Source organism: Spea bombifrons, chromosome 4 (assembly GCF_027358695.1).
Source record: "Spea bombifrons isolate aSpeBom1 chromosome 4, aSpeBom1.2.pri, whole genome shotgun sequence".
NCBI lineage: Eukaryota > Metazoa > Chordata > Amphibia > Anura > Pelobatidae > Spea > Spea bombifrons.
The window spans coordinates 85,989,272-86,017,248 of record NC_071090.1 but is presented as its reverse complement, the minus strand read 5'-3'; the positions used below and the strand labels follow the sequence as shown (position 1 = coordinate 86,017,248).

General features: G+C 40.7%; 1 protein-coding gene across 1 annotated transcript; it reads left to right on the top strand.

The window, feature by feature from the left end:
* The first annotated feature begins 204 nt into the window (after positions 1 to 204).
* Positions 205 to 27,977, top strand: SEMA4B (semaphorin 4B). The gene is made up of 14 exons (XM_053463219.1): positions 205 to 557; positions 19,459 to 19,619; positions 19,702 to 19,764; positions 20,252 to 20,350; positions 21,195 to 21,306; positions 21,451 to 21,567; positions 22,161 to 22,318; positions 23,079 to 23,260; positions 23,709 to 23,859; positions 24,472 to 24,682; positions 24,965 to 25,080; positions 25,427 to 25,587; positions 25,687 to 25,781; positions 27,027 to 27,977. Exons 1-14 carry the CDS (start codon positions 455 to 457, stop codon positions 27,815 to 27,817), a joined length of 2,520 nt encoding a protein of 839 aa, XP_053319194.1. The 5' UTR covers positions 205 to 454; the 3' UTR covers positions 27,818 to 27,977.

The window sequence follows — 27,977 nt, the reverse complement described above, 5'->3', positions numbered from 1 at the left end:
GGACCCAGGCCAGGGGTATCAGTCATCTTTTACAATCTGTTTACTATTCTCATTCCTGACTCGGTGTTTATTCCTCCCCTCTCTCTGCTATTTCGCCCCATAGCGTTGTAGTAGTTTGTAAAGGCGATCGCAGTCGGCGGATCGGTGAAGGAGGTAAACCTCACCTCTTCCTGTTACCCAATAACAGCGCTGAGTTATTTTTTAAAGCTCTTTTCTTGTGTGTGACAACAGGTCAGGGTGAGGAGGAGGAGGAGGAGGAGAGCTGCCTGCAGATACTGGAGCGAGAGGGACAGCCCAGCCCACAGCTCGAACTTCAAGCAGCGCTCACAACTCCGGCAGGGGAACGATCTGCTGCTTCGCACATCGCCTCCGCCGTGTCGGATTACAAAACGTGAGCGGAGGAGCGGATCGGGGAGCACGGAAACTTCCTTCCATCTGCACCGCAGCCTCAGCCATGGGAAGCCGGAGCGGGCTCTTTGTCCTGCTGCAGACGCTTAGCACCTACCTCCTTGCCCGAGCCTCCGAGGAGGTCGTTCCCAGGGTCACCGTACACTACGGTAAGTTAACGATCGCACGATCCACGCTGCGAGCCGTCCTCCTCGCGCACCGGGGGGCTGCGATCGGGTGTGATTGAGCGGGGACCTGAGGTCAGGGCAGTGTCTGAAAAGTCATATATGTTTTTTTGTAACGATGCTGGATAAGCCCCCAGCACAGCGATCTCTTTTGTACCCCCGATTTCAGGTCTTCCGACCCCTGTACTCCTCATTATCGGCTCGCATGTAATCGGCGAGTTAAAGGGCTCTTCGCTGAGTTAACCCATTCCGTGCGGGAGGGCATGGCAGCTGCTGCTTGTACACTACTGGAAAGCTATCGGTGCAGCATGTTTGTGTGTTGTGCATGTGTATACAAGGAGTGTGACACTAAGTTGCATGTCATTGTCCCGCGTACACTGAAGGGTTAATGCACCAAGTGTTAGGTCGTGTATATAAGGAGTGTGACACTAAGTTGCATGTCATTGTCCCGCGTACACTGAAGGGTTAATGCACTTTGCACACACAGTGATCGAGGCTCGGCCTCCTGCCTCTCTCTCTCTCCCTCTCTAGTGACCTTTGCTATGTTACTGGAGTAAACTCCTAACACTGACAGGTGATTAGGAAAACAAATATTTTTATCACCAATCCTGTTAATGATTTCCAAGGTGTTAACTCTTTCAGGCTGCAGTGGACATAAAACACAGAGAGTGGTAGATAGGAGGATCAGCTTCCCAGCAGAAGTGGTAGAGGCTAATACAGTGATGGTATTTAAACATACACAGACATGGAGCTATCCTGAATCAGGACCATGAGGTTTGAGTTCTTGCATCAGGAAAAACATGCAGACTAGATGGGCCAAGAGATTCTCATCTGCTGGCAAATAACATGTTTCTATGGCAGTCAATGTGAATGTACCAACGTTTACCGCATGTGAGATGTAGGCATCAAAAGCCAAAGTTTGGCGGTTAAACAAATGCTTTGCCCATTGTACACTGCTACGGACTATGATGGCACCATGAATCAATATGGGATCCTGGAATACACTGTAACCCAATGTATATACACAGCAGGTTGCAGTCGGTTTCACGCAGGTGCCCTTATTTTACCCAGCCTCGGTGCCATGACACCAGCCGCATTACGTATAGCTTGTTGTAAAACGTGGCTGTGAACTTGTCTTTCTCTTGTGGATTGTAGCACAGGCTTCATATACCTTCAATATACTTAAAATGGAATTAAAAAAACTTCTTCTTCGATACAGTCTAGCCGTTTGTTATAAATAAAGAAGACGAATAAGCAACATACTGAAAGCATAATGGGTTTAAAACGATTCGATTTACGGGTAACGAGCGCTGCAGCCTTAATGCCAGTCTCTCTTATAGATTAAATCAGAATTGAAACGGTTCTTGTGCACTAATCTATCCGTTCTTTGATGTGCGAGGGTGAGGTCTGTGCTCAGAACTTACTGTTTTTAAAAGCTTCTTTAATGAACTTAAAGGGAAAGAAAAGCCTTATAACAAATACCCCTTACATTAAAGGCAGCGTTGGCGAATGCGTTGAAACTTGCAGCTTTAAAAGAAAGCCAAATTCAGCATTTGTGTGATATATTATGAACCTCCTTCTTAAGCCGTTGGGCAAGCTGAGCTTTAATTGGCCTTAAAGGGAAAAAAATAACTATAGAAGTTCAGGATGCCTATGATGTTTAAAAGTGTTTTGCTTGCATGGCGTGTATAGTCTATGTAATTAACCCTTTAGCTTCCGCCATACAAGAAGTGGGACATAACCACATCCAAAAGAGCTGATCCTAAGACTCTTGCTGTATTAACCTTTTAATAGCCCATCATGAAGATTCTATGTAATGGCTCTAATACTTGCCCTAATTGAAAACTTGACTTGCCATTACTTAAAGCTACACTTTAGGTACCTGCATTCAAGCAGGGACAGATTCTTGGGGTTGGACTTGTTCCTATTCTACACTGCTGGGAGCATGTACAAGCTGGTGCTTTTGCTATCAGTATGTTTTTAGCTTGATATCCCTGCTTGGATACAGGTGACTTGATTAAGTGTATCTTTAAATACAGATAAGTCACATTTTCATGAGGACTAGCATGAGAGCCGTTTGGGTAACACATTTGGCAAGTAACTACATAGAATCTTCACGATGGGCTATTAAAGGGTTAATATTCTCATTTAGAAAGTTCCCAGGTATGGCCATATCCCTGGCCTAACTGGAAGTAGAGAACAGGTGGCGAGTGTTTATTTCATGGCTTTCTGAATGTTTGCTAGTAATGAGCTGTTGAATATGCCCTCTTCAGAGGAGCATCAATGGTTATGTCCTGCTGTCAATCCAAGCCCAGGAGAGCAACTATCCAAAAGATTTCCTCGATTCACTGATAAATGTTAATTTCCAGTAAAAATGGATATTACCGTATTGGCCCCAGAGAAGATACCTCTTAAGAGGTTTCTGGTAATAACAATATATATGTGTGTGTGTGTGTGTGTGTGACTCTCATAAAGCAATTACCTTTGGACACTTAGGACAATAAAGAACGCATGGATATAATGAGCTCATAGATTCTTTACTAGGTACAGCCCTTTGTTAAGGTCATCGGATGGGTCATATCTTTTGGCATATGAGGTGTATTGTTTATAGCTTGATGGTCTGATATCGAGCACCATTGCGCAAGAGTGTTTTGATGGTCAATATGTCAAATGTTATTTACCATAGAAATTGGGGTTTATTGTGGTCTCAACTCCCTCACTTCACCATACACTATGCTGTATATATTGTGAAGTACAACGCTGGCACGTTCTTCTGTATCATTTTAATAGCAGTAAAGATAGCTGCTCCCTGTAATCTTATTTCCATGCTCATGAACTGCGTACATTGGAAATCCTTGTTTGTTTTTTTTGTTGTAAAGGTATTTTTTGGAGGGGTACTTAGTATTTGTATTTTGTAACATTGGTTCAACAGAAGGCTACATGAGGGCTGGCTATTTTGAAATTCCTGAAAAGAAAATAGTCTGTAAAGCATGTGCTGGTTATTTGCGTATATCGCAACTGATCTAAACCAGGTGTCTTGTCTTGCAATGGAGTGGTGTTCCGGGTTTGTCTAGTGGCACGTTCCGGGTTTGTCTAGCGGCACGTTCCGGGTTTGTCTAGTGGTGCGTTCTGGAGACTAATTATACAGTGATCTTGGTCTCTGTCATTCATCTGACAGTTGGGCCCCGTCACGTAACATTATTGGACACTATTGCTCTGTTAATGCTGTCGGATTGAAATTGCATAACTTAGATACTCCAGAAGAAATATTGGTGAAGTTTTTGTTATATAATATTATATAAATTATTCGTTCTGATATGTAGTTTGGCTGTCATTACTACTAGGAAGAAATGTAAAGCGATATTAAGTGCATGTCTAAATGTGTTAATATCGGCAGAGCTCTCGCATTCAGTAAATAATCCTGTGTTCTGGATTTTATGGCTTTGTTTAAAAGGTTGGCTATGAATTTACACAAATCACCAAACAATTCCCAAAAGCAGACATTTTTTACGCTTGTTGTATTTGCATGGAATTCTGTATGATCATGTCTGTATGATCATGTCTGTTCCAGCAATGGCCTGTCTTACTGTGATTACTGTCAACACAACCAAGCGCTGACCTTAAGGACTCGGCACAGGAGACTTGGCTTCCGTTAGGTAATGTCATCTCCCTGAACTCCAGCCGTTTAGTAACTTTACTTTGTATGGGATCTCTGTGATGCCCACCTAGTTTGAAACGTCATAACTGTTGTGGTCTGCAACTCCTCTCAGGATTTTGAGATTTCAAATCTGACAGCTGCACGAATGTTTACTTTATTACAATAGATTAGCTATGCTGATGGCTTAATCCCTGAAACGCACCGTAACCATGGAAACAATCAACACGTTAACCCGCTCATCACCATGGTCTTGTTCAGTGTGTTGTAAATGAGGTTACGGCTCTCCAACTATTGCCGACGGGTGTCCGTGGGGATTCTCTAGGGTGCTTTTTGGCAAAATATGGAAAACTTGGACTTGACTTTGGGTTGCAATTGCTTCTTTAATTCCGTTGTCGGGGGGGTTTGTTCAACATTTCATGACGTCTTTTAGACATTTATATCAACAAACATAAATTGGCATAAATCTCCTCCAATAAAATATTCAGAACCAGTTCAACATGTAGAGAACTAGAAGAGTTGAAAATGTCAAACTAATGGCTGCAGCTGTACAAAGTCAGGGTTTAGTTTACAAGCCCCAATCTTTATTTTTTTAAAGCCAACATGGCATCATAATTTGGATCTAATGCCCCAAACCTGGCCTCCACAAACTTAACTGCTTACTTCAGTACTTTTAGTTTGCTTCATGTCTGCTAGATGCATCCGATCACGGGCAGTAAGTCCGTTCTCGTAGAAATCGGTTTCAGTGTGAAACGTGCGTGCGCGGAGCACTATTATACCGTAGGAGATTAATTACACTTAACTAATATTGATTTCTGCTTAGTCTTTATGTACTCAACGCATCGGCTGTAGACGTTGGATTGAATAACACCTTAACCCCGTGAACTCGAGGGAAGGAGATGTGTGCAGAATTTCCCCACCGCCTCTTGGGTAATATCGTGCCTGGGGCAGCTGACATGGCTTATTATATTATACGTAGGGAGGAGAGCTTATTTGAAGTATACGGTTATCCATCCATCCGCCCACCACTCCCCTCCACAAACACCTGTGCGTACCTGTACAATCTCTCGTGCATGCATACTACTGGAAAGCTCAGAGGGCTATTTACTATACCTTAGGGGCTCAGTATATGCAGCGATTCTAGTGCAAAGCTAGAAAACGTGGTCTTCGCACCAGAACGATCAGTGTAGATGTTCCTGATGATGACTGGGCCATTGGTTGCTATGGTGCTAATTGCTAAAACCACTTTTTAAACTAAAAGCCCGTTTTGGTTGTTGGTTAAATGCAAATCCTTTTTATCTCGCTGCTTTTAACTATACATTATGAAGGGCCCCGGTGAGTTTCTCAAGCAAGAGGAGACAAGTCAGCCATGTGCAGCAGCAGCAGCATGTTTGGGCAAAAGACTAGGCCATCAGAGGGCTGCATGTGAGTGAGCGGAGATCGGCGCTACTACTTCCAAAAATGCTCCAACCAACCTCTTCGTTCTCCCATGACCTGCGTCTCTTCCACTGTCCATTACCTCTTCCCTCTCCTGGAATTCCCCTTCTCGTTCTGTCAGACCTTCTCTCTCTTACTCTAATTTCAAATGCTCTCTTAAAACCCACCTTTATGATGAACCAAACAACCTTTCTGTCTAACTCTCAACTCTCATCCAGCACCCTAAACATGCCACCAGCAACTCTCCATATAACCATTGCTTCAATCACCTCATCCTCTCCCACTTTCACAACCCCCAGCCACCGAATAGATTGTAAGCTCACAAGAGCAAGGTCCTCTTCTCCATCTGTACCAGTATGTCCTATCATATTATTGCTAATTTTCACTACCCCCTATTGTAACAGTGCTACAAACTGCGGGCACTAGAGAGATAGGTGACCTTTAATGTCTGCGGTCAAGACTTGGCCCATCTCTGTTACATTAGACTCTGCTCATGTTACCTTAATGAGAAATCCTTTGTGACAGATTAATTTGCCTACATGATAAAATATATGGCATGTATCTCTTCTTGGACTACAGCAACTTGAAGCGTTCAATTTTTCAGGTCGATTAAGATACTTTTTGTGGCCTGGTCCCCGAGCCAAATGTTTGAACAGTACCCTAGTAGCGTTTTGTTTACTGCCAAATGCTATAAACCTTTGAAATTAAAAAGGCACTGAATGAAAATAACCCCTTGATCCAGCAGAGTTACTCCACGGGGTACACTTTCACAGATTGGACGTGTCCTCAGCCAACCTGCCCCCTCTTAATTAACTCTGGCTACATCTCTGGCCATGTGGCAACTTCCTAACTATAAAAGTCAGTTTTTCTCAGCCTTTCGTGCCAGGTGGTTTGCTTTCTTTGTCACACGCGTTACTTTTCCTACGTGGAAAATACTGTCGCGTTAGGTTCTCTTCCTAGAGCGCCGTTCAGCTTTGACTCGGAGAAAATTAATTTAGATTTATTTAGTCTCTTCGCGGAGCAATAACGTAGCAGCGGCAGAATCGTGTGCTCCCATTTTTTATAATTAACTTCTAATTTTGGGAGGCAGCCAAAAATATCTTCTCTGCGGAAAGCGATTTCTATCTGCAAAATGAAAAACGTACTGCTTGGTACGTAGGAGAGCACAAGAATTATTAAATTTGGTGTCAATATTGCATGTTTGGTCCTCCTATACCCTGGAGAAATATATAGCGTCTGTATTTAATTTGAATGCATGTCATTTTTGACGTTTTATTCTCCAACGTTCCAACAGATCATGGAACCCACATACTGAAATAAACCAAATAAGATATAACTCCAGAAAATAATGATTTTGTTGGTCTTGGTTGGACATTTACGGGTTTCTCTGATGGTGGTCCGGACCAATTTTCACAGATGCTGCAGACCACAACTTCCTATTGTTGCATGTTTAGCGCACAATTTTTCTTATTCTTGGATAAGGATTATGAGAGTTGGTTGAGTGGTTGACGGCAGCTGGGGAAACAGAGGTGGCCTTTCTCTGTGAGGGGTCCTTCCTGTTTCTGATCAGGATGTTTGGATTCTGAAACCTTAAAGAGGTCAGCAGGCCAAAATATCAATAGGGACCCAAAATAGTTTGAATTGGTAAGCAAATGTACCGATGGGAAAAAAAAATTTGAAGAATTGACTCGGTGGGAGAGGTTGCTTCTCTTTCCTATGCGGTTTCTGCGTTTTTAAGATATAGTACAAGAATGGCTGATTGGAAAATGTGGATTTTGGAGTTTATTCAGAGATGTATCACGGCTGGGGTACTTTATTTCGTGTAAAATAAACTCATGTAGGGAAACCTGTGTGATATGTCTCTAAGTGGCTCATGAATATTGCAAGCAGCTGAAGATGCCTTGGACTCTGGAAACAAGTCCGGCAGATAGTTGCTCAGGCTGTTGACTAGCGGCTGGTTAGCTGTTGGCGTTGGCTTTTCAAAGATGATAGATCCAGGCAGGGTGAGTTGTTTTGATCGGTTGATCTGGGAGGGGCCGGTCCTGTTCCAGCATGTTTATTTGGCTCCAAAATAGTTTCTCTGGCAGTTATAGAATTTATCGTGAAAGAAAGGCCTTTTGAGAAGTTTCCTTATCTTTTCCTCAAGGTCACAAGGTGTTAGTCTGTTTATTGTGGGCATTTAGCTCTTGTAAACAAGTGTTTTGATGGATGTGAAGATTGCAGACCCCTGTATCACATTTCTGGGATTTCTGGTGGCCAAATGTAGAGTCTCGGCTCCTCTGGAAAAAAGTGATATGCAGCTGTCTGCCTGTCGGCCAGATGTGGGCCTGTGATTCTAATGCTTCATAGAGTATGCTTCTGAATATTATGTGATCCTTCACGTTAAAACATGAAGTGAGAAAGCCTTCTCTGTTTTAATACAAACCGTTCCGAATCCAGCCATTATTCTCACTGCTCGTCTCTCAGGAAGAGAGATATAGCAGTATCATGGAGAGGTTAAACTCTATGGACTTCTGTCCCCATCTTAACGATGTAACTACTGCTGTGTGCGTGTTTCCCGTGAGGCACGTACTCCCGGTATATGACTATTGGCCTTTGTCTAGAATGATTTACCTACCATAATCCAGAACTGTCCTTATCACCCTACATGTACACAGCGATCAATAACAGACCTTTCCATTAGCTTGTGTTCAGTCTACATAAGCAAGCCACGCTTTAAATATTACAGTTTAACATAAATCAAACCTTCAAAAAAATAATTTCAGCAGGTTTTAGGCAGCGATTATAATGGGTGGAATATCCATTTCTACCACTGTAAAAGTACAAAGAGGAGGAACGTGGTAAGATAAACTCACAGCCTACGTATGGGCTCCTTTAATACCTGCGTTCTATCTACCCTTGGTCATCAGAAGGGTCTTTAAAATGTTTTCTTAGTATCGGGTATTAGTCTTTTAGAATATGGCTTCCTGGTACCAATGTTTTTAGACACAGGCTGGAGATGTTATATAGAGCTGATTTCTTTTCTTTTTTGCAAGCCACCAACTGTTTCCATGGCAACAGAGAAATTTATAATTATTATTTTATTTTTTTTAGATCCTACGTGTCTGGAAGGTCTTTATGCCAGCTGAACTCTATTGCTTGACTGCATTTTTTTGAGCAATGCCTTTAACGAGTACAGGTTAAAGCTGTGTAATCATTAACTTTTTGTCCATGAGATGAGATAAATAAGTTTGTCTGGTGTGCTGAACTTTTTTTTATTGCTAAAGTGATTAACATATTGTGCAACAGTCACTGATTTCCATGGGTTGGCCTCAGTGTTTCACAACTTGATTCTGTATCCAAGGTCTTAAAAAGGAATTTGTAAACTACATTCTCCGGCTTGTATTAAGAGTATTTTTTTTTTGTATTGATCGTCCTCTTTTAAGTAAAACAATTTTTTTTTTTTGTGTTCTAGAATACAGGTTGAGCTTTAGATCTGATTTGAAAATTCAGGATACCTTTTTTTTTACCTATCCCATGCATGTTTAAATTATTTTGCTGTATTAGCTATCTATCACTTCTACTGGGGGGGGGGGGCTGATTTATTTATCTACCGCATTTTAGGTTAAGTAAAAAAAATAAATAAATGGAAATTGTCCGTCAGAGCTGATGCTCATCTTTCTGGGTTGACAAATGTTTGCAGAATTTAGGAGCCTGACAGACCTGTTTGGGAGCTGTGAAGCCTCCACAGATGTCTGTTAATATGCAAGCAAGACCCTGAAGTATTACGGCTAGTCTCCCTGGGGTAAAAAAACCAGCTTTTTTTTATTTTTTTTATTCCTTCCTCATATTTGAAACGGTGGACAGGTCCGTAGAGACGTAACATTTGCGCATTATCATACCCGGGAACTCAATGGGTTTGACCTGGAGATCTCTGCATGAAGCACTGCTTCTCCGATTCTCTCGGTCAACACCTGAATCCTCTGGGTCGCGAGAGCGGGGTATTGACAACCCCTCGCCCATGTCCCTTTTAAATGGGGGTGTTTCCTGTGATGTCAGCAGGAATGCCCACTGACGTTGGTGTGCAGCCCTGGCCGGGTCCCGCAAGGGAAGGCTCCGGATAGCTGGCGCTAAGAAGTTCCCAGGTGTGCGCATTATGCTTGTAGTTGGAACTTGGGGATTTCTCTGGGTGAAGCTCCGCTTCTCTGGGTCGTCGGGTCAGTGAGGGCAGACTCTGGGTCGTGTGAGCGGCGTTGCGGTACTCCCCACTTCCTCATTAAAATAGCGTGTGTCCAGTGATGTTGGCAGGGCTGCGCACTGGGGCGTAAAGGGGGCGGCTGAAAGTTCCCATATATGCCCATGGATTTACAGTGCTCTGTATAGTTAAGTAAGTGGCAAAACTTATTTGTTTTATTTATTTTCAATAAACTCCCTTTATCTGCAGACCTGGAGGTTGCAATTTTATGCAATTGAGTGACTTTCCCTGCTCGATACCCCAATGAGCTGGCTGTTTTATCGCAGTGTCTAGAAGTCCCAACGAAATCCTTTCCTCCACAGACTTTCATTAGTCAGTATGTCTGTCTGGGTGATTAAGACCTATCCATTCTTTTAGTGTTTGTTTAGTAGATTAGGCTAAGATTAATAGAGCTAGAACACAAGTGACTAATATTCAGCCATCTGAAGTAAGTTCTTTATGTGATTTGAGGGAGCTCCTCTTTTAAAGTTAATCAGTCATACTACAAGTTAGCATGGAATCTGATCTAAATCTCGAGCATACTCAGAAAAAAAACAAGTTTAATGTCAAAGTGTGTTAAAGTTTACAAGTGCAATATATTTAAAGCATGCGCGCTGTTTTAGTAAAATGGAAAACCTATATAAAGTGTGCAGTTTTACTTGAAAGTTTGCTACAGTCTTCATATTTTTTATTTATTTTTGCCCCATTTTACTTTGTTAAATCCCACGTTTCCAGGTTGTGCCATTAGGATTTTTTTTAATGGCTAAATTGGTACAATTTTATAATCCTACTGCTGTGTTAAGAGAAGCCAGATACTTCTGTCACTTTAGTACCGCTCACCCCTCCCCCCATATGTTATTCTGAAGTTAGACTAGATTGTAAGCTCTCAAGAGCAGGGCCCTCTTTTCCTTTGTACCAGTTTTGTTATTGTCTGTGACTTTAAATTATCCTTCTGATTGTAACAGCGCTACAGATAAAATAAATAAATGTAAGTTCCTTCTTTCATAGTGTGACTGCTCAGTCTTTCCGTCCTTCCTCATTGACTGTTGGTTAATGGTTATTTGGTTCCAATAAAACTGTGAGAAGTCTAGTTGATGGATGTGCAGTTGAAGAGGACTTTGAACCAGGCCGGTATATACAGGGGGACCTTTTTAAAGGGATGTTTATGCTGCTTTAATAATTCTGGATGTTTAGATTGTAAGCTCCTAAATGGAGCTCTCATAAGCCCACCATTCTTAGGATAAGGCTAGATGGCAAGTTCATGGGTAGGGTCTTCAACTTCTTTTGTATGAGTAAATATATATCTGTTTCATGTATTTATTAGCCATTTGGACACCTCCGCAGAATATGTCGCCACTTAATAAGTAAAGAATAATAATGTATCGGGGCTCCTTGTGTATACTGCAATTTATTAAAAGAGAATATTCAGACAGTGCCGATCAAATAAGAGTTTGGGGGGGGCAGCTTCTCGTACATTATCGGGACATGTGGGGGGAATTAACCTATTTTGTAATATTGGTGGAAAGTCTTCCGTACACAGGCTTTCCACTGATGACATCGGAGTTACTGGACAACATGAAATGGCCATGGAGGTAGATGAAACTGTTGTTACTTTTAGTGCTGAAAGGTTCTGCTATCCTTCTTGTGTCCTTAAATGCGATGCTCATATTGCTGTTAGTATTAAGGCTAAAAATACTTTCAAAAATCTACTTTCAGCCATTGACCTTGTGCATTGTTTTTCCAAGAGCTGAGAACGAAGCTTTTTGTTGGCAAAAGTACTTTTTTAATGTGTCCCTTTTAACAAACAAATCCACTATACCAGTTGGGTGTCCCCTATATACAATTTATTGTAATGGATCTTTATATGATATTGTCTTTGTAATGGCAATTTTTGGGAAATATCCTTACCTTCTGATTTCTGGCGATTAGTGTGATTTATTTAGTATTGATTTCGCTAGCCATGGGTTCGGTTCACAGTGATAATTGTTATAAATAGCATTTGGAGAACCGAATTGGTTAATATAACTACCCACCCATTCTTGTGCTTTTATTACATTGATGTTACATGTGATAAAATTGTTCTGGTTTTATTGAGAACTCTGTGAAATACTTGCTAGAGAACATGTTTTGGCATTAACTCGGAGTAGCTGTACTTACACAAAGCAGGGCAGCTTAACTTTTACAATCCATAGGACTTGGAAGCACATTATGTTTCTGGGAATCGTGATGCCACTGGGGGGGGGGCATCACTGAACGTTGGTTGGTTTGGCAGCAGAACACGTATGTGACATTGAAAAGATTCAATTAAGCTCCGAATTCACTGTAAAAATTGCTCTTAATGCTTCTGTTGGAATACCGTAGGTACTTTTTGTGTGCCCTTCTAGCACAAAGTTACAGTGTAGCGCCAAGTTAAGATCACATCCCTGACATGGTACCTGAGAACATTTCCTTCAAGTTTATTGGTTTAATCGATTCATTCTTGATGGTTTAAATGTTGTAGCTTAATCAGATTTTCTGGGCCACCTAGGCTAGTGATGGTCAGGTTGTAAGAACCAGGCAGGCCAGAGTTGGTTAACAGACTAGGATGATCAGATTCTTGGCAAACATTGGAAAGATTTGGGGTCACGTTGTCTGAATTTGGTGAGGTTACACTGGAATGGAGAGTTACTCTGGAATGGAGGTGCCTACCTTATGGTAATGAAGTCCTCCCAAGTGGCGTTTTATTACCCACTAATAATAAATAACAAAAAAAAGAAGTCACATGGATGGGTGACTAGTTTAAGGTCATTTAATTAATACTTATAGTGACTCATTTATATTTGTGATTAAACTCCCAGTAGGTCAATATTTACAAGTCTCAGACTGTGCTGTATCCAAATGGCAGACGGCCATCGCCTGAATTACTGCCCCTTTCATCCATCCATCCATCCATCCGACATCTGCTGCTTGGAATTTCATGCTCCATATGCAACACTGGAGGGTGATCCTTGCTACCCGGTGGCATTGCTCGCTAATATTTCTAGTTCTCCAGTATCCAAGGGTCCTGGGGTGAATTTCCATGTATTTGCCATCACTAATGTAGTAATCTGTAGAAAGGTTTTAGGATAAGAGATACCTGGATGATGCCACAGATACTGCGCATGTCCACCACTTGTCTACACATGGATGTTTAATATTCTTAGCGGTGACAGGCCGTTCACCCTTTTACTCAACACCACTTGCCATTTCCTGTACTAGCAAAGCAAATTAACTTTATTCCCCTACAGCGATGGGCCATATAGCCTAATCTCTTCGATTGATGATGCATACATTAATCAGACAGAAAGTTAATTATTACTCACTCGCACAAATACATTTTACCTTAGACAGAGCTGACACGATCGTCTGTGAGCAGGTTTGCTGGTTAGCGCAGACCTTCTGACAGATGCTGATGGTTTTCCACTCCCAAGTGTTTGCCATTCAGGGAAGGCTATTTATCACAAAAAAGCAATTCCTAAAACAATTTTATTGTTACCCAACATTTGTAGACTAGACTACACAATCTGGCAGAGAATTAATAAAATCTTATCATGCACAGTCTCATACACCCAAATTTTATAATTTGTGCAGGCTTTGACCCCAAAAGAGATACTCTTTTGGTTCTACAGGTAATGTGCTTTATTTTTTACTCTTTTAATCAGAATGATCACTCTTGTGAGCCCCAATCTCAGTCTTAGACTGTATTTCCAGACAACTAATGGTGTTTTCTCTGCCCTTTTGGTTCAAATGAAATTCTGAGGGCTTTTTTATATTCAGAAACGAAATTGGTTGTCACTCATTTACTCATACTCACATTCTCTCTCTCCCTTTGTCTTGAAATGGCCATGAATTTATGTGAAGAATTAGAAGACATTCTTCCGTTTCTTCTAGATTATAAGATTATGATCCTGGCCTCTTCTCCTTTACTCTAATATCCAGGTTTGAATGAAGCATGGCGGTCTGCCAAGCTAGATGGCTGCCTTGGAGGCTTAGCTGGTTTGGGACGCCACTATCGGGGTCTCCTTTAGGTTTTTAAGCCAGAGATGGCCCACCTAAGGTTCTAGAAGCCCAAGGGTATACTATGTATTCATTCTTGCTACTCAGGTTGAATGCCTTGTGAGCCAACAAGCAGTTTAGTGGTTAATCTTGATATGGATCACAAATGTCTGCTTTATTGATGTGACTGATGCCACATAAATGTTACCTGTGACCTCATTAACCTCTTGCTGTAGTGAAGATCACTTCTGTCTTATTTACATACAGGGCGTATTGTAAGTACGGTAAATCAAATTTAATTAAAACTTATGGTTTAAATAACATTATGACAATTAATACTAATTGTTTAACTTAAACATAATTATGTACTTTAATATTTAATTTTAAATCACAACCTTATATCACCAGATCACTGATTCCTAGGGGAAATTGTCATTACTGCCCCTTAAAACATTAACTAATTGTACGTACATTAAATGACATTACATGTTATTTATAAAGCATCAACAGATTATATGGTAGGATATCTTTGTGCTATATTTTTTTATTTCAAAATGTTTTATTTCTACAAAGACTCTGAATGAGATGAATAAATCATAATTTTATCAACTTTTATTATTGATCACATGACCGCACATTACTACACAATGTAGACATTGGTTTAGATGTTATGTATAGTACTAAAGGGAAATGTTCCGTAAAGAGGACAGAGCGCAGCATGAACGGCACTTAGCTCACATGCCATGTAGGTTCGCTCGTAATTCCTCTAACACAGTATCAGAATCCCATTTTTAAAGCTCTGTGAACCAACCCAAAGTTGATTTTGGCAGACGAGTTTGCTGTAAAATTGTAGTGTTTTGTTTACTTTAAGTTAAAAACCTCTTTTTAGTGTTCGTAGTGGAATAGCTGTAAGTACAGTGCAGATTTGTGAGCCGCTGAGGGTCTGTCCCATGGTGCCAGGGCTAAAAAGTGCTTTCACGGTTTGTGAATTTGATTTCATTAAACTCTTCGGAGCGTCAAGAGGTTACACGGCTCCTTCGCTGTCTCCTATTAAATTTTATAGATTGTCACTAAAATGAACTACTGCGCATTGATGTGTTGGAGAACTCCCTGTGTCAAAGCTTAATGCAGATGAAAGCATGTTTGGGCATTTCAAAGGAATGGGTGGAAGGATTTTAAGAAGACCTCCATTCTAAAACGGCATGTACTTGTTCTAAGCCCATTTGTTGTGGTCGAGTAGACTATATTGGTTAAATTTGGGCTATCTGTAACATAGCCGTATATCCTTAATGGACCATCGATATTCCCATTGCTTGTCTGACTCGGAGAGTGTACAACTCCTACATTAAGTTTAGTTTATGTATTATGTGGTTTCTGGGTTGGGCACCTTGAAACTAGAAACTGTAGCCTTCAAAACAACTAAACTGAGCCCACGGCTATTTGGTACAGGGTGGTGGCCATGATGTCAGTGAGGATGTGGGCTTGTGAAGAGGCTTGCAAACAGTTACTAATGGGCTATAGCATCCAAACAACATCCAATAATAATATATATATTTTTTTTTTAAATAAGGAAAATAAAAGCCACCCTAAACCTCATCAATCCAATTAGCATTTCAGGCCAAGCTTGTGACTGGCATATAAAGTGGATAGTGTTTCCAACCATTGCCAGGTTTGGTATTAAGATAGTAGTGTTTTCTGCTGGGTTCAAGGCTAATCTTGGAACAATGACTTTCATCTTGAATGCTTCTGAGGCAGATGGCTTTAAACTTTTCTGCCAGAAGATAGATTCCAGGTGCACAACCATGGAGCTAGTTCAGTAAATGTGTAATGTGATCTTGCTTTTGAACAGCTGTAAAATATTTCGATAGAGGTATTGAATCTTATTTGTTACGCAGAAAAACTATTGTAAACCTTATGGATGTTGTACAATAAATAAAGAGTCTTTTTAATATGTCTCAACTGTCTGTTTCCGTGTTGGCCGGTTTAATTATCCTATGGTAGTTAGCCAGGCACACCAAATTTTCTTCCCTTCTAGCTCCTGCAGGTCCTCATCGTTGCCATATTACTTTTTAAAATAATGATTGATACTCTTTTATGTATGTTATGTGACATGTTGGTTACAAGTGGCCTAGTGCCATTGATCTTTTATGCAACGTAGTTGAGGCTGAGCTCTCAGAAGCTGTAGTAGATGTTGCCATCATCTTTGTCAGTCCAATTGGAATCGAGAGATGCCACGCTGAGAAATGGGGATTTGTTCTAAGAGCTCAGCCGTGGCTATGTTGAATAAAGTTCACTGGTGTTGCTGCATCGGAGTACGTTGTATTGGACTTGGTAGTGTTCTCTGTTTTGGACGACGTGACTTGTGTATGTGTGTGATCAGAAAATACTGAGAGTCTACCATGATGCCTTTCTTCTATAAATCCTTATGTTAGGTTGTTGCTAGTTACATGTAATGTAGATCACAAGAGTAGATGTCAGAAAGCCACTCAGTTTTATCATTTATGTGTCCTTCTATCGGTACTTTTTCTTTGTGATGTGTGTTTTCCAGACATGTAACTGGAAATGGCAAGGGTGTTGAGACGAGCAGCAGGACATAACAAATCGCCGTCCTTGGTTGTGAAAACACCAAAGGTCACTGTATTTCTGGATTCTACCTCAAAGGAGGCCTTGCTCTACGGCGAGTACAGAAGCCAGGGCTTCCGCTTCTGTGGGAGGAATCCCTGGAAAAATGCTCATTTAAAGACGTTCTGAGCGTTTCACTTGTCGGTTTGACACGCTAATCCTTCTCTTAGGAAGAGCTGTGTAGGCGCTGTTTATAGGCGGGCTAAAAAACTCTAAAATAATCCGAGTTTTTCAGCTCCCACCCAGCATTAATACACGCTGTGTATAACCCAGTAAACGTGAAGTTTAAAGCGTCAAACCAATTAAGTTAGCCTTTCTATTCCTTAGTTCTTAGTTTTGCATTATTTCCTGTGTTTTGACTCAACAGATCTTCTTTTTTATTCTACAGATATCGAGAGCAATTTATTTTAATGTCACATAAATGTGAAGCAGACGTGTTGAACCTATCTCCACCCCAAGCAACACTAAACATGGCGCTATTTAGCAGTCATTTTAGTTGTATTCTATTATTTTGGGCTGTTGTGGACTATTGTAGTTCTTAATTTCTGGATGGGAAGGCTTGGTGTGTGGTTCTGGCCCATATGAATATGCATTCCTAGGAGATTGTGACCGTCTGGGGGCACAGTTACTGGCATAATATTGATAATGAAAGTGTTTTTAAGGTTAGAATGCTTAGGCCAGTCATCTAAGTTCGCTCATTTAGGGCCAGTGGCGTTTTTTCTTTGTAAAGCTTTGTTCATTGGGTAGTGTTATATGCAATTGGTTTATTATTATGTATCTTTTCGTCCAATGCAAAAGAGAAATCCATTCCGTAAACAAATAATTGTCAAATACATCCAACTCCGTTCTGCGTGTCGCTTCCATCAGCCATTGTTAGGAGCCCTGAAGCATTCATGCTGTTGAACATATTGATATAATGTTTCTCAGCCAAAGATCCGTGTGCCTGCGAAGAACAGACGGCGCACATCGAACCCGGCCATAGGAAACAAGGACTTCATTAAACTCACGCGAGGGAATTGTGATCGCTTCATGATTATTAATGAAGTATAAAGCCATTGAAAGGACACGGTTTGTCCTTTGCTTCCTAGCCTTGTGTACCTTCCCAGTGGGATCAATTGATTGGTACGGTGCCTGCTGGTATTAAGGGAGCAGATACTGTGAACATGCAGAATTATTTGCCCCTGCTGTGCACGACTCTGTTAGCTTGTTTCTTCTTTTCTATGTCACCTATTTTCTTCCCCCTTCTATTTTCAATTCTTTTAATCTTCTCTCTTCCTGGTAATACCTTTTTACAAGAAATCTCTGCTGAGTTTTTTTTGTTGCCCCCAAGCTGTTTGCTTCAATTTATTTTAGTTTCCTAATGTCTTCCGATACGAACCAATTAATTTCCCTGTTATTTATCTAGCTTTGGCGTCACCGGTAATGGGTCTTATATTTACATATTAATGACTTTGCCTTTTTTTATTATTTTATTTTGTGATGCGCTAATTCTCAAACTGCAGGGCTTGATACAATTTTGCTAGTTCTACAAAGAACTCCTAGTTGGAGATTGCCCTTCTGCCCCCTACCAGGCAGACTGCATATGTGAAGTAGAACTCCGCATCGGAAGTATTAATGACATGAACCATATGGTGAAAGCTCTGCTTTGTAAGACATTAGGAAAAGTAGAAAGTTTATTTTAGTGCTAAAGTCCACTTGCAGCACAGCAGTTATTATGGGGTCAATCGTGGCAATAGAAGGGTTGGAAAGGAGCATCCATGGCCATCCCTATAAAATACCTGTTGCTAGAATGGGACTGTTTAGTAAAGTTTCTGAACCCGTTGATGAACAGTTGGCTGTTGTGTGCCATGTCACAGATTATGATCAATGGCTTCAAGGATTAATATTGTAATAATATTGTAACTCTGAGAAGTTTCCCATGCCTGCCCTGACCAGGCTAATTAGACGAGCTTTCTCTCGCGTTAAAGTCCTGCCTTTTATGCAAGAGAATACAAAATTTACTCTGCTTCATACACTGCTGTACAAGTCCATTATCTCCCGCGTTCAGTGATGTGATCCGCAGGTAATAGTATGGCTGGCTATGTAGTGGAAATGAGTTAAACAGCCAGCAGCATGTCCCCTTGGCCGCGGCCATTAAAATAAATGTAAAATCAATATGGAGCAGAAAATAATGGTCTCTCTTTGCACATTTCCCGTGTCCCTTTTTTTTTTTTCTTGAGATTGTGAGTGTATTACTAGTTAAGTAATAATACTACTTAAGGGAATACAGAAGGAACTGTTGGAAACTTGTCCTGTTCCGCTGTTTTTATGGATCATTAGTTTCAGGCTATTTCACACGGAAATGTATATTTTCCGATTACTTCAATTACCCATCTCTCGCTTTAAGTTTTATTCACCAAAATATGAGTTTTTTTCAATTTGCAATTAAAATTCACTATACATTATCCAATCCCAGGGAGCATCTGCTTCATGAAGAGCCCTTAGTAATGCATAATAAAACCTGCTTTTGAATATTGTCTTATCATTTTACATTGTGTAATGCAAAGTTCCGTTTTACCTTCTTATGGAGAAATGTCTCAGGGTTGGCCTTTCATAATGCCCAGGTGGATTATGGCTTCAACTCATCAAATTCAAACTCTTCTTCCAGCTCCCTCACTAGTGAATTAATCCCAAAGTGTTTTGAAGAGTAGATAAACCTTTGCGTTAATATTTCCATACTTACTTATTAATATTTTGCGTTAATATTTCCATACTTACTTATTTTTACTTGATACCTTGTTTTGATTTCTGTCTTTCTGATCCAAGCCATGGTAGGAAATTGTCAGTTTGGTCAGTTGGCGGTCATGAATAAACATGTCGTCTTTTAAGCTTCTAAGTGTCTACTTACCTTGTATGTTCGTGTTACAAATATACTCTACTAATATTACTTGCTCTTTTGTTTTAAGGTTCCTCCGAACGGGCAGTGAGAAGGTTTCAGGCTGATGGAGACTATCATTACACTACACTTCTGCTAAGCAAAGATGGGAGTACGTTATACGTGGGGGCGAGGGAAGCCCTCTTTTCACTCAATAGCACAAGCTTTGCTTCCACAGAGGACCAGTTACGGGTAAGCTCTATCCTACTTCTAAGAACGTTCGATTCCTGACCCTGTGCTCTCACTGACTTTGAGGATTCCTGTTCTCTTCCAGCTGACGTGGAAAGCAGATGATGAAAAGAAGAGACAGTGTGCTTTTAAGGGAAAGGATTCCCAGGTATGTCCTACACTTTTCCATCGGGTTTATTCCTGTCTGGCTTCTACTGGCCTGCAAAACTGCTTATTTTCGACAGCGGCCAAATACACTTGAAACCCTGCTTCCTGAATTGAAAAAAACTGGCCACGTTCTAATCCCACTTCAACGTCGGTGTCAACACATTTTATCGATCATTTACTGTAGTCTCGCTGCTTTTAACCATCTGGTGAAAATATCATTCTAGCAGAGGAGGATTTTTTTTGAAATTCAGGAACAGCAAAAGAGAATTCAATGTCAACCATAGCATGGCTTATTTGCTGTGTGTATAATAAACCATTGTATGTAATTTAGGGCTGATCAAGGAGATTGTCATTCATATTTTACTTGTGTGGCATGTCCACTTTTGATCTGGTTTTCTCATTGAGTAAGGGAGAATTGGGACATGTAGAGGAGGCCTGTGTGTTGTGAAAGCAAATACAGTAACTGAAGCCCCTTTTTATTATTTCAGAGAGACTGTCAGAACTACATCAAGATCCTCTTGCAGCTCAACAGCACGCACTTGTACACCTGCGGAACATACGCCTTCAGCCCTACCTGCACCTACATTGTAAGTACCAGAGCTGCCGCTTCATGTATTAGAAACTACACACCCAGTCTGGGGTTTTGTTAAAACTGTATTGATTTATATTGTTGTAGCTCTGCCTGTTTTCTGGAGTAACAATATTGACACGTTTCTATGGCCAAGACTATGGGTAAACTGAGCTATAACGCAACCCGTCATTTTGCCATAGGATTTTATCAGCCTGCCCTTTGGAATAATATGAATCTTACATACGGTTTACGGGGAGAAACTAAGTGTATGCACCACAAGTACAATGACTTAACTGTGCTTTTTATGCTTTATTGCCCCAGCTTGTTCACCACCCACGGTGTATAAAGCGGTATTTGTACTAAAAACACATAGTAACACCTTACACACCTATTAATACATGTTTATTCCTGATATTCTCTCTTCTTCTGGCTATGTAGTGCTTTTGTTGCTGGAGCAGTTCTAGGCTTATATTGGAAAGCAGCTGCTCCCTTCAGACAGATGAATCAAACTGTATCCACAAATGCATTGATACCCAAGGGTGCCCATGCAAATGTGTAATCGCTGCAAACAGGCAGACAAGCAAATTCTGTCTGGGCCACATCGCTGCCTGCAATGGAAACCAATTGAACTATCCCAATCCGCTGGCTAAGTGTGCATCTCCTAGATCTGAGTCTGTGCAAGCCGATGTATTGGGAATAAACGGAATAAAATACAAAAACCATTGTTTCGTGCACAACACGTCCCACTGCGGTGATAAATCTACAAGTCTATTTGTTTAGTAATGATCTACGTTACAAAAATATTAACTTCTTGAGAGACTAGAAAAATGTGCTAAAGTTTTTTTTGTTTTCCGTTGTAGAGAATCAAAGATTTTTCTCTGGAAAATGATGCCTCTGGAAATGTTATCGTGGAGGATGGAAAGGGACGGTGTCCTTTTGGTCCAGAGTACAAGTCCAGTGCGATAATGGTCGGTAAGTACAACACCCTGTAACGAAGCTAACCGCTCCAGAAAGTGACGTACTGAGATAGGATGTAGGGTTTTTTTCTTTAAATGTTGCATTTAATCTGCATTTCATTCGATGACTCTTTCTCTATTTTTTTTTTTTTACGGTCAGATGGAGAAATGTATGCTGGCACGGTCAGCAACTTCCAAGGAAACGAGCCCATCATTTACAAAAGCCATGACAGTAGGATATCATTGAAGACTGAGAACTCCTTGAACTGGCTCCAAGGTTCGCTTTGATTTCTTCACTGACTATATGGTTTTACCAGTCTGCATGTTATCCAGCACATGGGTTGGCTGCTTCTCCTGCTTTAGTTATAAATCAGCTAATCCTATGATGGATGGAGGAAGTGGGGGCGTCAGGCCACAAGCAAAGGCCATAAGATTTATTTCCCCTGGGCTTTGCGTTAGTGAGTAAATATAAAATCTATGTGTTGATAGCACCAGTAAAATGTCCAGCATATGTATAGGTAAATGTACTTCCATGCCAGTCCCTGGGCTGTGTGCCTAGATGCACATGCAGAGATGCCCGTATTTGACTAGCTCGGTGTATAGATGCGGTTTCATTCTAAACAAAGTGTGCCGCCTTGTATTTACATGCCGGGTGTCATTTAAATGTCCCTGTCCTGTATGTTTTATTTGCATATATAAGGACGTTTGTGAGTACTCAGGATAGACTTGACATGGCACTGGGCATTTCCTGGGATGTAAATCATTAATCATATCGTTATAAAATTATTAATGGAGCTGGCATGTGCATCTATGGCGATTAGTAGTGGAGAGGACCTTTAATTATAACTGTCTGATGCTTTGTCATTGCAGATCCAGCTTTTGTTGGCTCTGCTCACATCCCAGAGAGCCTTCCCAAAGGGAATCCAGTGGGAGACGATGATAAGATCTACTTTTTCTTCAGCGAGACAGGGAAGGAGTTTGATTTTTTCGAGAACACGATTGTTTCCAGGATTGCACGTGTATGCAAGGTAACTTATGCGCCGAATGCTCCAACAGATGCATTTATGATTGTTCTGTTTCTGTGCCGTTAATAAACACTGCCCATAGCAAACTTATACGTGAACACTGTGGTCTTTTTTAGAACACCGGTATATTTTCTGCATAGAGTAAGTAGGTGTACATCTCATTGAATGTATAACCAAAAGCCACGATGCCAGAGGTCGCGTTGCTGCGCATGTAGTAAATTACTGCCCTGCTCTGCTGAATTTCACTCCTAGGTAGCTGCGGCTTCTCAGCTAAAATTCCCTGAAGCTGTTTCTAGAATAAAATATGCTGGAGAATTTGAGTGCTTCAATAAAACATCAGTGTACCTGTCTGCCACATTCATTACTGGGACCATTTCTGTGTTTATTGATAGGTCTCCTTATCTCTGATTACAAAACGTTATACATGCTCCAAAGAATATTATTTGTGGAAAGTCAGGAACGTACGTTTTATCAGCCTCAGAGATCCACACATGTTGTAAAGAACATGTGATATAAATGCCCTGTTCATGTGAAACGTCACCCTTGTAAATCCAGGTGGCCCATCACTGGCTGTGAATGAAGAGATGGAGGGCCAACGTTGGGCTATAAACCCCACAGATTGCTTGGTTTTGTTTGTAGAACTGCCACTATGTCTAATGACATGAGACTTTTACAAGTTATAAAAGCTGTTGTTATATTTATGGTGATCACACCCTGGTTCTTCTTGTCTCCTTTTAACACTGTATTTATGCTCTCTGCACAGGGAGACCTTGGTGGTGAGCGCGTCCTACAGCGGAGGTGGACTTCATTCCTAAAGGCCCAGCTTCTGTGCATCCGTGAGGATGATGGATTTCCCTTCAATGTCCTACAAGACATGTTTGTTCTCGTACCTGGAGAGACAGACTGGAAGAACACCATTTTTTATGGGGTCTTCACATCACAGTGGTATGCAAAATATTAGTATCCAGACAACAAAATTATAGCTGTAGTTAGATCACCATGTTGTCACTCAACCCTTATTTTGATTTCTCGGTATTTTGCTGTATAGCGTTATTACTCCCTTGAATTTAGGTTTAAGTATTCGTGAATTGCATGCATCAAGTGATCTGTACCAGACTAGTTATTGGTACAGCCTTTACAGGGACTATAAGTATATAAACAAGACCATGTGAAGTTAATAAACCCTATTAAAAAGCTACATTATCTAGTATCCTTGTGTATAGCGACCATTCTCCATTTGTTATCCCAGTCTTGCAGAAATCTATATGATATTTAGTGATAAACCAGAGTTGAGGCTAGTCTGTGTTATGTGTTTCTGTATGTTGATGATATAGTTTTAGATAAACACAGACCATGTTTTGTGATTGTGAATCTATATGGATGTCCTTTCTAGGAATAAAGGGGGAGCAGGTAGTTCTGCTGTGTGTGCATTCAACATGGACGATGTCCAGAAGGCATTCGGTGGTCTCTATAAAGAAGTAAACCGTGAAACCCAACAGTGGTACACTTATACCAACTCTGTCCCGGAGCCACGGCCTGGAGCTGTAAGTAATAGAGTCCATATGCATGTCCCTACAGGGTTACATAAACCCTCAACTTGTGTGTTTGATTTTAGGGGCCAAAATGTTTGGCTCCAACAAGTCTTTGCAACATGACTGATCTTCATAGAGAGGACTTCTGGTGCAAGTGACACAGTTGCCATAGTAACCAAATGGTACCTTACTGCTTTAACTACTTTGCACCAGAATAAAGCATAAAAGCAAAGGGCTGAATGAGCAGGATATGAAATCCTAGTTTAGGTGTAAAATACTGCTGTAAAATCAGAATGGTAAAGCCTATTTTGTAACAAATAACCTAGATACTGTAAGGGTTGCTGCACGAAGCCACACCTGCAGGAAATCCAATTACTGGATCTGGTTAGTGTATTGTTTTGTAATGGTGACAGTGCTTCGTGTTCTGTAGGCTCGGTAAAGCCGTGTATGGAAGTTTTTTCTGGGAGGAAATACTGGAGATGAGACAGATGGGTTTCAATTCAAAAATATGCATTTTAATCATCCTGTTCAGCTGCATCAATGTTGCCCTCTAGTGGGGAAAGCTGCTCTTCACACCTCTCGGCGTCAGCTGTTAAAATGAATCATTTTTATATATCACAACAGTGCATAACCAACAGCGCGCGGCAGATGAAAATCAATTCCTCTCTTCAAATGCCTGACCGAGTCCTGAACTTCATCAAAGATCATTTCTTGATGGACAGCGCCATAAGGAGCAAGCCACTGTTACTCCAGACACAAATACGTTACCAGCAGATCAGCGTGCAGAAAGTCAAAGGCCTGGGAAGTGACTACACCGTTATGTTCCTGGGAACAGGTGAGAGCAGGTGGCGAGAACCAGGAAACTGTATTTGGACGCTGTATCCAGAGAGCATGTTTTTTGGATAGGGACCTCGCAGATTTTCAATTTATGTGTTAACTAGTGTTTCCATAAGACTTCTATTATTTATATATATATATATATATATATACATATATATATATATATATATAGGGCCAAGCAGGGTGATTTAACTTGCATTATGCAGATAAAAATGTAAATACATTTTAGTCCATCTATTTAATCGAATATCTCTTTTGTGTCGCTTGTAACTTACAGATGATGGCAGACTACACAAAGCGGTCAATATAAGGAACACGGTCCACATTATTGAGGAAATCCAGCTGTTTAAGAAAAAACAGCCAGTTCATGAGCTCCTGATTGATCACAACAAGGTAATCAAAACCTCAGGAATCTGAAATTAATAAAGCATTTCTATAAAATAATATACATCATATAAAAATGAACATTGGAATGTAGGATTCTTGTATTTTGAAAAATGTGGTAATATTCAATCACATGTGAGTGTTTTAGCTGCCCAGGGAATAAGTGAGGTGTGTCCAGAATAATAGTTTTCCCCCAATCTAGTTGGTGGAATTTACATTTTAAAGTTTTACATATTATAATATATAATATTATATAATATCATTACCTCACATATATATAAAAAATGAATTAATTTAAAACTATACAAATATGGTCTGGTCATTTGACTTAACGTATATTCTCCTTCTGCCGCAGGGTCTGGTATATGCGTCTTCACACTCGGTTGTAGTGCAAGTCCCCGTCTCAAACTGTAGTATGTACAGGACGTGTGGAGAGTGCATCCTGTCCCGGGATCCGTATTGCGCATGGAGTAAGAGAGGCTGTCACACTCTGCCCCACCATATACACGACCCCAAGTAAGCTGCGTCCTCGATGTTCTGCATATGCCGGGCCACGCGCCCCTGCTGCTCGTGTGCTTTCCGTTCTGAACAAACGTTTTGTGTTCTGTGTTTCAGACATTGGGCCCAAGATATAGAGAATGCAGACACTGAAAAACACTGTCAACACAGCAATCACACGATTGCTACCGGACGCGTTAACCGGACAAATGGTGAGCATGGATACATGGTATTTTCACATACTGGATAGTGACGGAATACTTTGCACTTAAAATATTAGGACTGTACTTGGCCCCGGACCTTTAAGATTCTATGGAATTGGATCACTTTATGTGGGTCGGAAATGAGGGCTTCTGTGTATAGCGCCATTTCCCCCCAAAAATGTACTTGGTACAGGAGAATTGGGTCATGCTATGAACTGCATATAATCGGATTACTTTGAGTTGCATACATCAGAACATAATGGCGCGGTAGGATGAGGACACTGATCTTTAAATCTAACTTTTTAAAATGAAGCCTTTGTCGGCGTAGAAAGCGATCACTACGCTGGTAACTGGTTATCACCCAGTGAGATCGGATTGAATGAGGCGTGGAAAACATATAAATAATAAACACCCATGCAAGTATCGGGTGACGTGTAATTAAAGTGGTTTTTCAGGACCAGCAGTGTATATGATAGGGTGTGGTGGTTTGCATATGATGTTACTCCGGTCACGGGATATTTTGTGTGTGATATACATGTGTGACGCTTGCAGGAATGTTTATTCACAGGATGTATTGGATCACACAAGGGAAGTTATCGATACCAACATGAATTCACTTTATGGGGAATAACAGAGACGTACATTCAAATCGTACAACATAATTAATGCTTGTGGTCATCTCCATTTATTTCATAGCACTATACAAACATATCTTTTAGAAACATTCAGAGGCTGTATTGTGTTGTGGTGTTGGATACCTGTTCTCTAGAATGTTGTATATTCTGGAAAAAGTCTAAAGAAATGGTTTACAGAATACAAACTATCAGGAAAGACTAAGGGATCTCAACATGTAAAGTATAACTTGGAGGAAAGATGCAAGAGGGAGTTTACAATGGGGACATTGAAATACATAAAGAGGGAAAGAGACAAAATCAACAGGCCATGGTCAAAAATGGGATAAGGGTATTCAGCAGAAATGTACATTTTTAGCTTCTCATAATTTAAGTTGATACTTATTATGTAAAGTTACATAAGCTTTTTGAGAGTGACATCTTTTCTAGTTTGTTTTAATGGAAAAATCCTTTATTTGAGACCTGTGAATGCTAAAATACTGTCTTAAAAATGCTTATGCATTATACCTATTATTATTTACTGGTGGGACCCTAGGAATGCATCTCACAGCAGGAATCTGATTATAAAGAGATAATGAAAAACAATTATTTGCCTACTAATTCATGCATGTTTTGTTCACAGAAGAAGGAATACCATGTGAGAAGATTCTCCTGGACTCAAAAGCAAGAAATTCGTTGAGTTGTAAACTTTCTTCCAACTTGGCGACTCGTTTGTGGTTTCATAATGGGAAAGAGATTAATTCCTCTTACTTAGTTTTACAAAACGGAGATCTGATCCTTCTGAGTAGACCGGAGAGGCTGGGGATATATGAGTGTTGGTCAGTTGAAGAGGACTTCAGGAAGCTGATGGTCAAGTATTGCGTGGAGCCAGAGGCCATGGTCAAGACAACCACTCAAAGCACAGAAACGGAAATGGTTATTCAGAAAGTTAGTACGATTGATAAGATTGTAAATGCCTCCACGTTCGTCTCTTCTGGCAGCCATTCTGCTAAGCAGCTCGGGAAGTCATACTGGAACGAATTTATAATCATGACGACATTATTTGGAGTGGTTGTGGTCATCGTAGTACTTTTCTTCCTCTACAAGAAACGTAAGGGAATGAAATCCATTCTGAAGCCGGTGGAACATCCTGAAAAGCAACTCCAAAAATCTCGTAAAAATGGAAAACCGGCAGAAAGTTTGCCATTAAATGGGACCAGTGCTCCGGTTCCCACAGCTGACCACAAAGGTTATCAGACTCTTAATGACAACTACATCATCAACACTCCTCTTCACGACCCATTAATCATTAATAACATATCGGAATCTGAGAAAAGACCGTTAAATGTCAAAGACACGCTCGTAGAGGTGTCCCCCACTTGCCAAAGACCCAGGGTACGGCTAGGATCGGAAATACGGGATTCAGTGGTATGAGGTCATCAAAATAAAACGTATCCATATATATATAAAATATAAGCCACAAAGGACTAGACGTGGTGGCTTTGTGCTCTGCGTAGTAAGCTGGAAAGCCTTTATTATTTATGCATGCTGTTTGGAAGATGGAGGTGACGTTTCACATTGTCATCCTGTGTAC